This window comes from Plecotus auritus (genome assembly GCF_963455305.1).
Source record: "Plecotus auritus genome assembly, chromosome: 2".
In the NCBI taxonomy this organism is placed as follows: Eukaryota; Metazoa; Chordata; class Mammalia; order Chiroptera; family Vespertilionidae; genus Plecotus; species Plecotus auritus.
In genome coordinates this window covers 206,136,983-206,154,906 of record NC_137771.1, presented here as the reverse complement: position 1 = coordinate 206,154,906, position 17,924 = coordinate 206,136,983, and the positions used below count along the sequence as shown (strand labels likewise).

The following is a 17,924-nucleotide window of genomic DNA, read 5'->3' as shown; positions in this document are numbered from 1 at the left end:
AGATGAGTGAGATAATGTGATATTTATCTTTCTCTGACTGGCTTTTTTCACTTAAGCATAATGCTCTCCAGTTCCATCCATGTTGTTGCAAATGGTAGGAATTCCTTCTTTTTTAGTGCAGCGTAGTATTCCATTGTGTAGATGTTCCACAGTTTTTTAATCCACTCATCTGCTGATGGGCACTTAGGCTGTTTCCAAATCTTAGCTATTGTAAATTGTGCTGCTATGAACATAGGGGTGCATATATCCTTTCTGATTGGTGTTTCTAGTTTCTTAGGATATATTCCTAGGAGTGGGATTACTGGGTCAAATGGGAGTTCCGTTTTCAGTTTTTTGAGGAAACTCCATACTGTTCTCCACAGTGGCTACACCAGTCTGCATTCCCACCAGCAGTGCACGAAGGTTCCTTTTTGTCCGCATCCTCTCCAACATTTGTTGTTTATTGATTTGTTGATGATAGCCATTCTGACAGGTGTGAGATGGTATCTCATTGACGTTTTGTTTTGCATTTCTTGGATAATTACTGACTTTGAGCATGTTTTCATATGTCTCTTGGCCTTCCTTCTGCCTTCTTTGGAAAAGTGTCTATTTAGGTCCATTGCCCATTTCTTGATTGGATTGTTTATCTTCCTTTTGTTGAGTTGTATGAGTTCCCTGTAGATGTTGGAGATTAAACCCTTATCAGTGATAACATTGGCAAATATGTTCTCCCATACAGTGGGCTTTCTTGTTGTTTTGTTGCTGGTTTCTTTTGCTGTGCAAAAGCTTTTTATTTTGATGTAGTCCCATTTGTTTATTTTCTCTCTATTTTCCGTTGCCCTAGGACCGTGGTCGGCAAACTGCGGCTTGTGAGCCACATGTGGCTCTTTGGCCCCTTGAGTGTGGCTCTTCCACAAAATACCACCGCCAGGGCGAGTCTATTTTGAAGAAGTGGTGTTAGAAGTTTAAGCTTAAAAAATTTGGCTCTCAAAAGAAATTTCAATCGTTGTACTGTTGATATTTGGTTCTGTTGACTAATGAGTTTGCCCACCACTGCCCTAGGAGCAGTATCAGTGAAGAAGTTCCTTCGGCATATGTCTGAGATTTTGCTGCCTGTGGATTCCTCTAGTATTTTTATGGTTTCCTGTCTTACGTTTAAGTCCTTTATCTATTTTGAGTTTATTTTTCTGTATGGTGTAAGTTGGTGGTTTAGTTTCATTTTTTTGCATGTATCTGTTCAATTTTCCCAACACCATTTATTGAAGAGACTGTCTTGATTCCATTGTATGTTCATGCCTCCTTTGTCGAATATTAATTGGGCATAGTGGTTTGGGTCGATTTCTGGGTTCTCTATTCTATTCCTTTGATCTATATGTCTGTTCTTGTGCCAGTACCAGGCAGTTTTGAGAACAATGGCCTTGTAATACAGCTTGATATCTGGTATTGAGATCCCACCTACTTTGTTCTTCTCTCTCAGGATTGCTGCAGCTATTCGGGGTCTTTTTTTATTCCAGATGAATTTTTGGAGAGTTCTTTCTAGGTCTGTGAAATATGCTGTTGGTATTTTAATGGGGATTGCATTGAATCTATAGATTGCTTTGGGTAGTATGGACATTTTGATGATGTTGATTCTACCAATCCATGAACTCGGTATGTTCTTCCATCTGTTTATAACTTCCTCTATCTCTTTTTTCAGTGTCCTGTAGTTTTCTGCATATAGGTCTTTTACCTCTTTAGTTAAGTTTATTCCTAGGTATCTTAATTTTTTTGGTGCGATGGTAAATGGGATTGCTTTTTTAGTCTCTCTTTCTACAAGTTCACTATTGGTGTATAGAAATGCCATAGAGGGAGAAACCAAGATGGCAACATAGGTAAGCACCTAAACTGCTGCCTCGCACAACAATTTCAAAACTACAACTAAAAGACAGAACGGACACCATCCAGAACCACAGGAAAGCTGGCTGAGTGAAAATTCTACAACTAGAAGGAAAGAGAAAAGCTCACAGACAATTGGAGGTACAGCAAAGGGTCTTTGTGCGCGCAGAGAGGAAGGGTGGCTGAGAGCTTGGCTGACTTTCTCAGGCGGAAGGGGGAAGGAAGCCCCCGACTGCACTGAACCCAGTTCTGACTGCACTGAACCCCAGTCCCGGGCGAAACCCCGTGGACCCAGGCTCATACCGGGGGAGTCTGGACTGTCAGGTAGAGAGAAAGGCACCTGGAGACTTGGAGACCCGAGGGAGACCTGGGGGAGCCCCGGCAGGCAGGGTTCTGGAGGTGCGCGCGCCTGTGTGCACAAAGGCTGGGGAGGTTGCCACAGGCTTTCCCTAGCAGAAGGGAGTCCGAAGCTCCTGACTGCACTGAACCCCAATTCTGACTGCAGTGAATCCCAGTTCCAGGTGAGCCCCTGGGGACCCGCACTCTTACGGGGGGGGATCTGGACTCTCGGACAGAGACTCGGGAGCCGGGGAAGGCAGAGGTCTGCAGGCGAGCGCATGCCAGTGTGCACAAAGGCTGCAGAGGTTGCCATAGGCTGTCCCTAGTGGAAGGGAGTCAGAAGCTCCTGACTGCACTGAGCCCCAGTTCCAGGCAAGCCCCTGGGGACCCACGCTCTTGTGGGGGGAATCTGGACTCTCGGGCGGAGACTCGGGAGCCGGGGAAGGCAGAGGTCTGCAGGCGCGCACGCGCGCAAGGGCAAGGCTGACTGGAAGCCATGAATGTCTGCTCCGCCCTGAGACTCCACCCCATCCAAGCTGAGCACAGAGGCTATTGCAATTTGCCAAGTCTAATCCTATAAGGCTGTCTCCAGCACCGAACTTCTCCCAGCATAGACACAGCTGATCCTTACAGCCAACTGGCCTGGAGGTCAATTCCTTCCAGTGATACCAACAACAATCAAGACTTAACTACAACAAGGCTGTACACACAGTCCACAAAGGGGTGCACCAAGAGTGTCCACCTCAGGTTTACTGGGAGGCCGACCCACTGGGCCATATTGGAAACCTAGCACACAAAGCCACCCTACAAACCCAGGGAAGCAGTGAAAATGCGGCATCAAAGAAACAGATCACAAACAAAAGAAATGGAGGAAAACAAATGACTGGATATATAATTCAAAACCACGGTTATAAGGCTTTTCAAGAATATCCTAGAAAAGGCTGATAAATATAACGAGACCCTCGAAGATATGAAAAAGGACCAACTAGAAATTAAACATACACTGACTGAAATAAAAAATATTATACAGAGACCCAACAACAGACTAGAGGAACACAAAAATCAAGTCAAAGAATTGAAATACAAAGAAGCAAAAAACACTCAACCGAAAAAGCAAAAAGAAAAAAAAAATCCAAAAAGTTGAAGATAGTGTAAGAAGCCTCTGGGACAACTTCAAACGTACCAACATCAGAATTATGGGGGTGCCAGAAGAAGAGAGAGAGCAAGATACTGAAAACCTATTTGAAGAAATAATGACCGAAAACTTCCCCCACCTGGTGAAAGAAATAGACTTACAAGTTTAGGAAGCGCACAGAACCCCAAACAAAAGGAATCCAAAGAGGACCACACCAAGACACATCATAATTAAAATGCCAAGTGCAAAAGACAAAGAGAGAATAGTAAAAGCAGCAAGAGAAAAACAGTTAATTACCTACAAGGGAGCACCCATACGACTGTCAGCTGACTTCTCAACAGAAACTATGCAGGCCAGACGGGAGTGGCAAGAAATATTCAAAGTGCCAAAACCAGTTTGGCTCAGTGGATAGAGCGTCGGCCTGCGGACTGAAGGGTCCCAGGTTCGATTCCGGTCAAGGGCATGTACCTTGGTTGCGGGCACATCCCCAGTGGGAGGTGTGCAGGAGGCAGCTGATCGATGTTTCTCTCTCATCGATGTTTCTAGCTCTCTATCCCTCTCCCTTCCTCTCTGTAAAATATCAATAAAATATATTAAAAAAAAAAAGAAATATTCAAAGTGATGAATAGCAAGAACCTACAACCAAGATTACTCTACCCAGCAAAGCTATCCTTCAGAATTGAAGGGCAGATAAAGAGCTTCACAGATAAGAAAAAGTTAAAGGAGTTCATCACCACCAAACCAGTATTATATGAAATGCTGAAAGGTATTCTTAAAGAAGAGGAAGAAGAAAAAAGTAAAGAGAAAAATTATGAACAACAATTACGTATCTATAACAAGTGAACCTAAAAATCAAGTGAATTAAAAACCTGAGGAACAGAATAAACTGGTGAATATAATAGAATCAGGGGCATAGAAAGGGAGTGTACTGATAATTCTCAGGGGGAAAGGGGTATGGGGGGGGGTTCAGGAAGAGACTGGACAAAAATCATACACCCATGGATGAGGACAGTAGGGGGGAGGTAAGGGCAGAAGGTGGGGTGGGAACCGGGTGGAGGGGAGCTATGGGGGGAAAAAGGAGAAACAATTGTAATAATCTGAATAAAGATTTATTTAAAAAAATGCCATAGATTTCTTGGCGTTAATTTTGTATCCTGCTACCTTGTGGAATTCATTTATTAAGTCTAATAATTTTTTGATGGAGTCATTAGGGTTTTCTATGTACAGTATCATGTCATCTGTGAATAAGGACAGTTTTAGTTCTTTTTTCCAATTTGGATGCCTTTTATTTCTTCTTCTTGTGTGATAGCAATGGCTAGTACTTCCAGTACTATGTCGAACGGGAGTGGTGAGAGTGGGCATCCCTGTCTTTTTCCTGTTTTTTAGGGGGCTTTAGTTTTTGTCCGTTGAGTGTGATGCTGGCTGTGGGTTTGTCATATATGGCTTTTATGATGTTGAGGTATGATCCTCCTATTCCCACCTTTCTGAGAGTTTTTATCAAGAAAGGGTGGGATTTTGTCAAATGCTTTTTCTGCTTCAATTGATATGACTATGTGATTTTTCTCCCTCAAGTTGTTTATGTAATGTATCACGTTTATTGATTTGCGGATATTGTACCATCCTCACATCCCTGGGATAAATCCTGCTTGGTCATGGTGTATGATCTTTCTGATGTACTGCTGGATCCAATTTGCTAGAATTTTGTTGAAGATTTTGGCGTCTATGTTCATGAGGGATATTGGCCTGTCATTCTCTTTCATTGTGTTGTCGTTGTCTGGTTTTGGTATTAGGGTGATTCTGGCTTCATAGAATGAGTTTGGAAGTGTTTCTTCCTCTTGAATTTTTTGGAATAGTCTGAGGAGGATAGGTTTTAGTTCTTCCTTGAATGTTCGGTGTAACTCTCCTGTGAAGCTGTCTGGCCTTGGGCTTTTGTTTGCTGGAAGCTTTTTGATGACTGCTTCAATTTCTTCCATAGTTATTGGCCTATTGAGATGTTTAGAATCTTCCTGATTGAGTTTTGGAATGTTGTATTTTTCTAGGGATGTGTCCATTTCCTCCAGGTTGTCTAGTTTGTTGGAATAGAGTTGTTCATAATGTTTTTTAACAATCCTTTGTATTTCTGTGGGGTCTGTTGTTATTCGCCTCTATCATTTCTGATTTTGTTTATTTGAGTCCTCTCTCTTTGCTTCTTGGTGAGCCTTGCTAGAGGTTCATCAATCTTGTTTATCCTTTCAAAGAACCAGCTCTTGGTTTCATTGATCTTTTGTATTTTTTTTTGGTCTCTATGTCATTTATTTCTTTTTTTTTAATTTAATAAATCTTTATTGTTCAGATTATTACAATTGTTTCTCCGTTTTCCCCCCCATAGCTCCCCTCCACCCGGTTCCCACCCAACCCTCTGCCCTTACCTCTCCCCCACTGTCTTCATCCATAGGTGTACGATTTTTGTCCAGTCTCTTCCCACACCCCCCATACCATTTCCCCCTGAGAATTATCATTCCACTCTCTTTCTATGCCCCAGTTCTATTATATTCACCAGTTTATTTTGTTCCTCAGATTTTTAATTCACTTGATTTTTAGGTTCACTTGTTATAGATACGTATTTGTTGTTCATAATTTTTCTCTTTACTTTTTTCTTCTTCCTCTTCTTTAAGAATATCTTTCAGCATTTCATATAATACTGGTTTGGTGGTGATGAACTCCTTTAACTTTTTCTTATCTGTGAAGCTCTTTATCTGCCCTTCAATTCTGAATGATAACTTTGCTGGGTAGAGTAATCTTGGTTGTAGGTTCTTGCTTTTCATCACTTTGAATACTTCTTGCCACTCCCATCTGGCCTGCATAGCTTCTTTTGAGAAATCAGCTGACAATTGTATGGCTGCTCCCTTGTAGGTAACTAACTGTTTTTCTCTTGCTTCTTTTAGTATTCTCTCTTTGTCTTTTGCCGTTGGCATTTTAATTATGATGTTTCTTGGTGTGGTCCTCTTTGGATTCCTTTTGTTTGGGGTTCTATGCGCTTCCTGGACTTGTAAGTCTATTTCTTTGACCAGGTAGGGGAAGTTTTCAGTCATTATTTCTTCAAATAGTTTTTTAGTATCTTGTTCTCTGTCTTCTTCTGGCACCCCCATAATTCTGATGTTGGTATGCTTAAAGTTGTCCCAGAGGCTTCTTACACTATCTTCAACTTTTTGGATTCTTTTTTCTTTTTGATTTTCTGGTTGAGTGCTTTTTGCTTCTTTGTATTTCAAATCTTTGACTTGATTCTTGTGTTCCTCTAGTCTGCTGTTGTGTCTCTGTATAATATTTTTTATTTTAGTCAGTGTATGTTTAATATCTAGTTGGTCCTTTTTCATATCCTCGAGGGTCTCGCTAAATTTATCAGCCTTTTCTAGGATATTCTTGAAAAGCCTTATAACCGTGGTTTTGAATTATATATCCAGTCATTTGTTTTCCTCCATTTCTTTTGTTTGTGATCTGTTTCTTTGCCTCCGCATTTTCGTTGCTTCCCTGAGTTGGTAGGGTGGGTTTGTTTGCTAGGTTTCCTATATGGCCCAGTGGGTTGGCCTCCCTGGTTACCTGAGGTGGACACTCTTGGTGCACCCCTTTGTGGACTGTGTGTACAGCCTTGTTGTAGTTAAGTCTTGATTGTTGTTGGTATCACTGGGAGGAATAGACCTCTAGGCCAGTTGGCTGTGAGGATCAGCTGTGTCTACGCTGGGAGAAGTTTGGTGCTGGAGAAAGCCTTATAGGGTTAGACATGCAAAATTGAAAAAGCCTCTGTGCTCAACTTGGATGGGGTGGAGTCTCAGGGCGGAGCAGACAGTCTTGTCTTCATGTCAGCCCTGCCCTTGCGCGCGCGCCTCCAGACCTCTGCCTTCTGTGACTCCCCTGAGTTTCCGCCTGACCGTCCCGATTCCCCCTGTAAGAGCGTGGGTCCCCAGGGGCTCGCCTGGAACTGGGGTTCAGTGCAGTCAGGAGCTTCTGACTCCCTTCTGCTAGGGAATGCCTGCGGCAACCTCCGCATTCAGCTTTCTCTGTGAGCACTCGCGTGCGCATGTGCCTCCAGACCCACCTTGGCTCCCCTGGGTCTCCGAGTCTCTGAGTCTCTGTGTTCCTTTCTCTTTACCTGACAGTCCAGACTTCCCCTGTATGAGCCTGGGTCCATGGGGTTTCACCCGGAACTGGGTTTCAGTGCAATCGGAACTGGGGTTGAGTGCAGTCAAGGGCTTCCTTCCCCCTCCCGCCAGAGAAAGTCAGCCAGGCACTATGTCGCCCTTCCTGTCTGCGCGCGACTCCGTACTTCAGCCCTCCTTTGCTGCTCCTCTGATTCTCCGTGTGCTTTCCTCTTTCCTTCTAGTTGTAGAATTTCCACTCAGCCAGCCTTCCTGTGGTTCTGGATGATATCCGTTCTTTTAGTTGTAGTTTTGAAATTGTTGTGCGCGGCAGCAGTTTAGGTGCTTACCTATGCCGCCATCTTGTTTTCTCCCCTAGCTCAATGTTAATGTCATTTATTTCTGCTCTAATCTTTATTATCTCCTTTCTTCTGCTCACTCTGGGCTTTTCTTGTTGCTTTCTTTCTAATTTTTTGAGTTGTAGCTTTAGATGATTTACTACTATTTTTTCTTGTTTTTTGAGGTAGGCCAGTAGAGCTATAAACTTCCCTCTCAGGACTGCTTTCATTGTGTCCCATAGGTTTTGGATTGTTGTGTTTTTATTGTCATTAGTTTCTAGAACGTTTTGAATTTCTTCTTTGATCTCATTGGTAACACAATCAATATTTAATAACATGCTATTCAGCTTCCAAGTGTTTGAGTGTTTTGGATTGTTTTTATTGTAGTTTATTTCTAATATTATTCCATTGTTGTCTGAAAAGATGCTTGGTATGATTTTAATCTTCCTGAATTTTGGGAGACTTTGCTTGTGACCCAGTAGGTGGTCTATTTTTGAAAATGTCCCATGTGCACTTGAGAAGAACGTATATTCCACAGCTTTGGGGTGAAATGTTCTGAAGATGTCAAGTCCATCTGATCTAGTGAGTCATTTAGGATTGTTTTTTCATTGCTGATTTTTTTGTCTAGAGGATTTATCCAGTGATGTCAGTAGTGTATTAAAGCCCCCTACTATGATTGTATTGTTGTCGATCTCTCTCTTGATATCTTCCAGGATATTTTTTATGTATTTGGGTGCTCCTGCATTGGGTGCATATATGTTTATTAGGGTTATATCCTGTTGTTGTATTGATCCCTTTAGTATTATGAAGTGGCCTTCCTTATCTCTTGTTATGATCTTCACTTTGAGGTCTATTTTGTCAGATATAAGAATTGCTACCCCAGCTTTTTTTTCATTTCTATTTGCGTGAAAGATATTTTTCCATCCCTTCACTTTCAGTCTGTGTGAGTCCCTTGTTCTGAGATGGGTCTCTTGTAGGCAGCATATATATGGGTCATGTTTTTTTTATCCATTCAGCCACTCAATGTCTTTTTATTGGAGCATTTAGTCTGTTTATTTTTAAAGTTATTATTGAAAGGTACTTGTTTGAGGCCATTTTTATTTTTTGAGGCTGTGTTCCTTCTTACCTTTTTGTTTCTTCTTTTTACAGCATTTCCTTTAGCATTTCTTGCATTGCTGACTTGGTAGTGATAAACTCCCTTAACCTTTTTTTGTCTGGGAAGCTCCTGATTTCCCCTTCAATTTTGGTTGATAGTCTTGCTGGATAGAGTATTCTTGGATTCAGTCCCTTGCTTTGCATCACTTTGTATTTCTCCTTCCATTCCCTTCTAGCTTGATGTGTTACTGTTGAGAAATCATTTGATAATCTGATGGGGGATCCTTTGTAGGTAACTTTCTGTCTCTCTTTTGCCGCCTTTAAGATTCTCTCTTTGTCAATAACATTTGCCATTGTAATTATGGCATGTCTTGGTGTGGGTCTTTTGGGATTCATCTTGCTTGGGACTCTCTGTACTTGTGTAAACTTTTTTTCTTCCCCATATCAGGGAAGTTTTCTGTCATTATTTCTTCAAATAAATTTTCTAATCCTTGCTGCTCTTCTTGTCCTTCTGGCAGCCCTATTATACATATGTTATTTCGTTTTGCATTGTCCCAAAGCTCCCTTAGGCTCTCCTCCTGCTTTTTAATTTTTTCTCTAGTTGCTGTTCAGATTGGGCTTGTTTCTGTACCTGATCTTCTAACTCACTAATTTGGTCCTCTGCTTCTTCTAGTCTACTGTTGAAGCCTTCCATGGTGTTTTTGATTGTAGCTACATCATTTTTCATTTCTTCCTGATTTTTACATAGGTTGTTGATTTTTTCATCCATCCAGTGTATGAGCTGTATGACCATTACTCTGAATTCTTTTTTCTGACATGTCGCATGCTTCTGTTTCACTTATTTCCTTTCTTGGCGATTCCTCCTTTTCTTTCCTCTGGGGATTGTTTGTTGTCTCCCCATTCTGACTATCACCAGAAGGTTCAAATGTCAAGTTGTGGGGGCCTGAGCCATGTGTAGTGGGAGTTTTACACCCCCCAAGTGTTACTGAAGAGGTCTGACACCAAGATGTGCAGTTGCTGTGGGTTCGTGGGAGCCATGCTTGCCCTGGGTCAGAGTCACAGGCGCTTAGTGTGGCCTCGTGTGTGCACCTAGAATCAGGGACTTAGTGTGGCCTGTGCCATGTTGAAACAGAGAACCCACTGGCGTGTGCCAAAAATCAAAGTCCCTTATTGAATGTCAGGAGTCAGAGGCTCTCTGTGTCCATGCTGAGAATCGAGTATCAGAGTCTCTGTTGCTTGGTGCTACCTCGCACTGAGAATCAGGGTCCCTGTGTGCACATGCGCCAAGAATTGGAGTCACTGGCTCTTAGTGTGAATGTACTGGGAATCAGGGATCCCAGGCACACACAATGAGGAACAGAGTCTAATCCAGGGGTGGGCAAACTTTTTGACTCGAGGGCCACAATGGGTTCTTAAACTGGACCGGAGAGCCGGAACAAAAGCATGGATGGAGTGTTTGTGTGAACTAATATAAATTCAAAGTAAAGGAGTGGAGGGGAGAGCAAGAGAACCCTCTGCTCTTTCGGCTCCGCGGGCCGGATAGAACAGCCGAATGGGCTGGATCCGGCCCGCGGGTTGTAGTTTGCCCACGGCTGGTCTAGTCACTGGTGCTCATTGCTGCCTCTTGCGTGGAGATTCAGGGTCCCCGATCTGCGTGGGAGACCGGGTGCTCAGTAGGACTGTGTTGGCAGGAGGTCCACTTCTGCCCTGCATTAAAAAGCCTTCTGTGTTGCCAAAACCGGTTTGGCTCAGTGGAGAGAGCGTCGGCCTGCGGACTCAAGGGTCCCAGGTTCGATTCCGGTCAAGGGCATGTACCTTGGTTGTGGGCACATCCCCAGTAGGGGGTGTGCAAGAGGCAGCTGATTGATGTTTCTCATCGATGTTTCTAACTCTCTATCCCTCTCCCTTCCTCTCTGTAAAAAATCAATAAAATATATTTAAAAAAAAAAAAAAAGCCTTCTGTGTGCGCTTGCCCTGAATCAAAGTCAGGTGGCACTGCCACTTAGTGTGGTTGTGGGGTCTGGTCACGCGGGTGTGCACAGTGGAAAACAAACTCCCCATGTCCATGCACCCAGGCTCAAATTCAGCGCTGCCTCCCTGTGTGGGCACAGGGACTGGTTGTGGGGAACAAACTCCCCGAGTCCGCACATCCAGGTTCAAATTCAGCACAGCCTCTCTGCTAAGGTGCAGGGTCTGGTCATGGGAAACAAACTCCCCAGGTTTGCACCCCCAGGCTCAAATTCAGCTCTGTCTCCCTGTGTGGGTGCAGGATTTGGTCGCAGAAAATAACCTCCCCAAGGTCATGCACCTATGCTCAAATTCAGTTCAATCTTCCTGCCTGGGCGCAGAGACGAGTCGCGGGAAACAAATTCCCAGAGTTCGCAAGTCCGGGCTCAAGTTCAGCACTGTCTCCCTGCCCTGCGTGGGCGTGGGATCTGGTCACAGAAAACTACCTCCCTAGGGATGCACAGCTAGGCTCAAATTTAGCTCAGTCTCCCTGCCTGGGCGCGGAGACGAGTCACGGGAAACAAACTTCCCGTGTCCCACACCAAGGCTCAACGTCAGGCAGAGTCACCACTGCTTTGTGTGTGCAGAAAGCCTTATTGTGCGGCTGGGGTCTGGTAGTTTCTATGTCGCTGCTGCGGGGGCCGTGGGGGAGGGGGATTGGCTTTGTGACTCACAGAAATCTGCGGCTGTGGTGCCTGGAGTCTTGGTGTCCCTGGGTCTGCAGCAGTGATCACAGGTCTTTTACCAGTGTGGCTGTAGGGTCCTGGTTTGCTTTTGAGACCAGACTGGGTGTTGGCGAGGCTAGTATTCTAGTCTCAAGCTGTTCTGTTCTTCAAGATGGCGTGGTCTCTGTGCTGCCGATGTCCTCCCCGGAGTGTTTGCGGCAGCAGCGGGGTTTTGCCGTTTAAGACTGCCCAGATTGGCAGCCCCCTGGAAGAACTGCAGGGTCTAACTGTCCCTATTTCACTCACACACACACCCGCACACGTCCACACACACATCTATCACTCCCTCGTTCTCTCACACACTCTCCCTCTCTACCTTCCTGCTGGTCGCCATCTTTCCTCCCTCCCCTAAACCAAATATTATGTAATTAATCATAACTGCAACTTATATAAGAAAATTGTTATAATGAGCTGTCTTCATATTGACTCTTTTGAGAGACATTTGGAAAAATTTGGGATAAATTTAAGTTGTTCGTAAATTATAAAAACAGTTACTAAATTATAAAACCAGAAGACTGTATTAGAGATGTTTTTTATATTCTTGTCAAGAAGCCAGGTACATTTAAATTTTTACTTGAAGACTAAGAATTTTTGCAAAGTTTTAAAAAAATTGCTATATTAAATTTCATCCATAGTGCCATATGTTAGTAATAATTTTCTTTGAATTTAAACTTGTAGAAATGGGACGCCGTTCATCAGATACTGAAGAAGAAAGCAGAAGCAAAAGAAAAAAGAAACATCGTAGACGGTCATCTTCAAGTAGTTCTTCAGATAGTAGAACATATAGTCGAAGGAAAGGTGGAAGGAAATCAAGGTCAAAGTCAAGATCTTGGTCCAGAGATCTTCAGCCTCGCTCACATTCTTATGATAGAAGGTGAGATTCTCATAATTTTTACCTACGTAGTAATGAGACTACATTCTTTAAAGTTCTTATATTTTTGTACTTTTAATTTTTCTGGGTAAAACATTTTTCTTTTAGTAGTTATATACTATACCAGTGGTCGGCAAACTCATTAGTCAACAGAGCGGCAAACCACGGCTCGCGAGCCGCATGTGGCTTGCGAGCTGCAGTTTGCCGACCACTGTAGTATACTATACTAGTTATGAGGGTTAAGTCCCAAACCAGAGGTGTTTCGTTCTGTTTTTCCAGGCCCATCCCATGGGTTCAGTGTCTTTCTCCTTTGTCCATTCTTTGTAGACAAGTAGATACAAACTAGCATAATTCTCATACTATATTATAAAATTTGGAAGGATTGTATACTACTTAACACCTCCAAGGTCTTAATTTGTAGCTAATTCAATCACTAAATTATGAAATTAGTCATCTGACTGTTCAAGAGCAATAACATTTTATCTCTTTTTGCTTTTAGGAAGGTGTAAAACAGTAAAAACGAGACAATTCTTTAGAATCTATGTGATTTCTCCTTAATGCTCATATAAAATTTTTTTATAGCAGTGATACTTGATTATATTTTATTTCAGACGGAGACATCGATCAAGCAGTAGCTCTTCTTATGGCTCTAGAAGAAAACGAAGTCGAAGTCGTTCAAGGGATTGGGGGAAATCCTATAGAATTCAGAGGTCTAGGTCGAAAAGCAGAACAAGAAGGTATGCCATATCAGATATTTATTGCTCTGTGACACACTATTCCCCACAGTTAGTGATCTAAAGCAACAATAATTTATTTTCTCATGATTTTACAATTTTTACCTGAACTCAGCTGGCAGTTTTTCTGCTGGTGTCATCTGGGTCACTTCTGCGGTTGTAGTTATCTGATAGCTTAACTGGAACTACATGGTCCAGTGTGATCTCAACTCAGGCATTTGGTATTGGCTTTTGGCTGTTGTCTAGGGCAGTGGTCGGCAAACTCATTAGTCAACAGAGCCAAATATCAACAGTACAACGATTGAAATTTCTTTTGAGAGCCAAATTTTTTAAACTTAAACTATATAGGTAGGTACATTGTTATTAACTTAATTAGTGTACTCCTTCAATCACACTGTACGTGCGTGCCCGCATGTGGTATTTTGTGGAAGAGCCACACTCAAGGGGCCAAAGAGCCGCATGTGGCTCACGAGTTGCGGTTTGCCGACCACTGGTCTAGGGTGACTTAGTTCTCCTGTGGTTTCTCATCCTCCAGTAGGCTAGGCTGGGCTTTTTCACATGATGGGGAAAGTATTTCAAGAGGGTAAGAGCAGAAGATGCAAGATCTCTTAAGGTCTAGCCTCAGAAATAACCCAATGTGATATGAAATGTTTATGTCCCTCCCCCCAGCCACCCTCTCCCACCCAATTCGTATCTTGTATTCCCCATCCCCAATATAACTGAGTTAGGGTCTTTATGGAGGTAATTAGGGTTAAATGAGGTCATAAGGGTAGGGCCCTAATCCAACAGGGCTGGTGGCCTTATAAGAAGAGGGAGATCATTCTCTCTCTTTAAGTGTGAACTCAGAGGAAAAGCCACGAGAAGACAGCGAAAAGTCAGCCATCTACAAGCCTGGAAGAGCCCTTATCAGAAAGCAGATCAGCCAGTATTTTGATCTTGGACTCGGAGCCCGCAGAACTATGAGAAATAAATTTATGTTGTTTAAGCTGCTCAATTTGTGGTATTTTGTTGTAGCAGCCCGAGCTGATTAATATAAGTTGTCACTCCATGTATGTTTTCTTGCTTTGCTCAAGGGCCAGTAATACAGAGAATAGCCTATCTGGGAAGAGTTGTACATGTTGGGCAATGGTTGAAAATACGGTTGAATAGGATGGGGACCATGGTATTGAGGGACTTGATAAACATAGGTGTTCAGAAGTTATTGAAAGTTTTTGAGCAGAAGAGTGTTAGTATAAAAACAGGAATTTAGTAACATCAGCTTCTTTTTTCTGTTTAGTTCTTCTACTATTAGATTCCAGCTGTAGGGGTATATTAGCAGCCTGATTTTGTTATCTAGGCATAAAATTTTATAAATCTCTATGAATCTGAAGTTGGATAATGGTAATAAAGTCCAGATATTTAGCTTTTCTGACCTTGTAGTGTTTGGATTTAGTTTCCTCTTTCTAGTACACACTCTGTATTTGGACTTAGTCTCCTCTTCTTAGTACACACTCCATGAATAAGCTACTCTGTATTGTATGCCTTTGTTCTCTATACATATTCCGGGGTTGCTAGCTTTGTTTTTTTGAGCATGCTTTCTTTCAGTTTCTTGCAACCTTTAATTCTCTTTTTCCTTAAATCCTTTTTTTATGTTTATCTTTGCACTCCCAAGTTAAATTTAATCCATTCTTTCTCTTACCCACCATTACATATGGTTCCTGATATGTAAGTTATAATATGATTATGTCTTTGTTATACTCATATATTATAAACTCTTACAGGGGGAATCTTTTGGTACCTAACACAGTGCCTTGCTTAGTAAACATGTTTTGACTGGGTCATTAACTGGGGAAATGAACTTAGGTAGAGAGCTGTTTTATTAGTAAGGAAAAGTTTTATTGTTTATTGATTTGTAGGAGGAAAGCTTTATTTTAGATGTATTGATTTGTCTAAAAACAGGCTGATTACCAGAAAACAAGGTCAGTTGAAATTTCCTATCAGTAGGAATAGAAATAGTAATCCATGCTTTTATATGTCTTTTTAAGGTTATAGACTATTTTCACATACCCTGAATCAGTCAACCAGAGTTTGATTAGGGAAACAGAAGGCAATGAATTCCAAGCAATGGGATTTTAATATAGGGAATTAAAAGGCCTATGCAACCTTTGGAAGGGCTCAGGGAATTAGGGAAGCTGTCCACTGATTAATTCAGCCAGAAGTATCAAAGCTGTTTGTTTTCTCAGAAGTCACTGGAAATCTTAATAACTTTCTAGGTTTGTAGCAACAGAATGGGTGGTTCTCAAGAAACTACCTACCTGGAAGCTGCTTCTCTGTCCAACTATGTACCTACAACTACCTCCAGAGGGAAATCTGGAAATGTTAATTTTTTTTCCTTTGCAATGCAAGGAAGAACTTAAAAGTAATGGCAGTAATGTCTAGTCAACAGCACACATGTTTAGCAATCTGCGTTTTATAACTATGTCAGGCTCTCTATTGTGTTCCATTTGTGTCTGTGTCTGCCAGCATTATATAGTTTTGATTACTGTAGCTTTGTAATATATATCTTGAAATCAAGAATGTGAGGCCTCCAGCTTTGTTCTTTCTCAAGATTGCTTTTGTGAATTTAACAATTCTTGAATTCAAGGGACGAATCCAATTTGGTTATGGTGTATAATTGTTGTAATGTGCTGTTGAACTTAGTTTGCTAGTATTTTGTTGAGGTTTTTGTGTCAGTATTCATCATGGATATTGGTCTGTAGTTTTCTTATAATGTATTTGTCTGGCTTTGGTATCAGGGTAATAATGCTGGCTCATAAAATGAGTTTGGATGTGCTCCCTCCTCTTCAACTTTTTGGAAGAGTTTGAGAGGGATTGGCCTTAAATAAGAATTTATTTAAATGTTTGGTAGAAATTCTCCAGTGAAGCTATGTAGTTATGGGCTTTTATTTGTTGGGAGGTTTTTGATTTCTGATTCAGTCTCCTTATTTGTTATGACTCTGTTCACATTTTTGTTTCTTCATGATTTAGTCTTGGTAGGTTGTTTATATTTAGGAATTTATCCATTTCTATAGGTTGTCTCATAATCCTGTTTATTGCTTTGGTTTCAATTTTAATGCTTTCTAATATCTGAATTTAGTTTTTGAATCGCCTTGTTTTTTCTTAGTTAATCTAGTTAAGGGATTACCAATTTTGTTGATCATTTCAAGAAACAAATTCTTAATTTTATTGATTTTTAAAAAATATTGTTTTTCTATACCCTATTGTTCTGCTCTAATTGTTACTAATCCCTACCTTCTGCTAATTTTCGGTGCAGTTTGTTCTTCCTTTACTAGTTCCTTGAGATGTAAAGCTAGGGTATTGATTTGAGATCTCTCATCTTTTTTAATGTAGGCATTTCCAGCTTTTAACTACACTCTTAAAACTGCTTTTGTTGCAGCCCATAAGTTTTGGTATGTTATGATTTCATTTTCATTTGTCTCAAGATATTTTCTAATTTCCCTTGTGATTCCTTCATTGAGTCATTGATTTTTCAACAATAAGTTGTTTAATTTCCACATATTTATGGATTTCCCAGTTTTTCTGCTGCTATTGATTTCTAGTTTCATTCCATTGTGGTCAGAAAAGATAGTTTGTAAGATTTCAATCTTTTTAAATTAGCTTATGTGTGCCATGAGATGAAAAGGTTGAAAATCTCTGGTTTAGACAAATGTATAATGACATGTATCCATCAGTATAGGTTCATAGAGAGTAGTTTCAGTGCCCTAAAAATACTATGTGCTCTACCTGTTTCACCCCATCTCCCTAACCTGTGACAACCACTGATCTTTTTACTGCCTCCATCGTTTGCCTTTTCCAGACTGTTATGTGGTTGGAATCATACAGTATTTAGCCTTTTCAGATTGGCTTCTTTTACTTAGTAATATGTATTTTGGTTTCTTCCATGTCTTTTCATGGTTTGATAGCTCATTTTTTTTTTTTTTTTTTTAGTACTATACAGGTTTCCTCACTCCAAAAGTAGAATATTCCTATGAAACATTTCATAATAGTGCAAAGGGTGATGTGTATCCCCAGGTTTCTGAAAGTTATGCCACTTTGCTTTTATGAAGATATATATTGGTACTTGTTTTTGCTAACCAAAATAAATCTGATGAAATTTCTTTTCTTTTTTTTTATCCTCACCCAAGGATATATTTTATCATTGATTCTAGAGAGAGAGGAAGGTAGAGGGAGGGAGGAAGGGAGGGAGGAAGAGAGAGAAAGAAAAACATTGATTGATTGCTTCCCACATGCGACCTGACTGGGAATCAGACTGAAACCTGAGTATGTGCCCTGACCAGGAATCGAACCCAAGTTCCTTTAGTGCATGGGACAGTGCTCCAACCAATTGAGCCTCATCAGCCAAGGCTAAAATTTCGACTTTTAGATAAAAGTCATTGTGTATTAATGTAGATCTTTGGCAAAAATGAAATGGCATAACTTAAACTTTTGGAAAGTGGGGGATTCCTGTATAATATTTCATTGTCTGGATGTATTACAGCTTATTTATCCATTTACCTGCTGAAGGACATCTTGGTTGCTTTCAGGTTTTGGCAATTTTGAATAAAGTTGCTATAAATATCTGTGTGTATGTTTTTATGTGGACATAAGTTTTCAACTCCTTTGGGTAAATACCTAAGAGTATGATTGGTGGGTCATATGGTGAGAGTATACTTAGTTTGGTGAAAAACTGCCAGAC

General features: G+C 41.3%; 1 protein-coding gene across 4 annotated transcripts in view; it reads left to right on the top strand.

The window, feature by feature from the left end:
* RSRC1 (arginine and serine rich coiled-coil 1) overlaps nt 1-17,924 on the top strand; it is a 364,908-nt gene that overhangs the window by 13,858 nt on the left and 333,126 nt on the right. For all 4 annotated transcript variants that reach the window (XM_080656474.1, XM_080656477.1, XM_080656475.1 and 1 more), the window contains exons 2-3: nt 12,284-12,479; nt 13,088-13,213. In XM_080656474.1, the coding sequence (XP_080512600.1) occupies nt 12,286-12,479; nt 13,088-13,213 (320 nt within the window). In that variant the 5' untranslated portion in view covers nt 12,284-12,285. The remainder of the gene's footprint in view (nt 1-12,283; nt 12,480-13,087; nt 13,214-17,924) is intronic.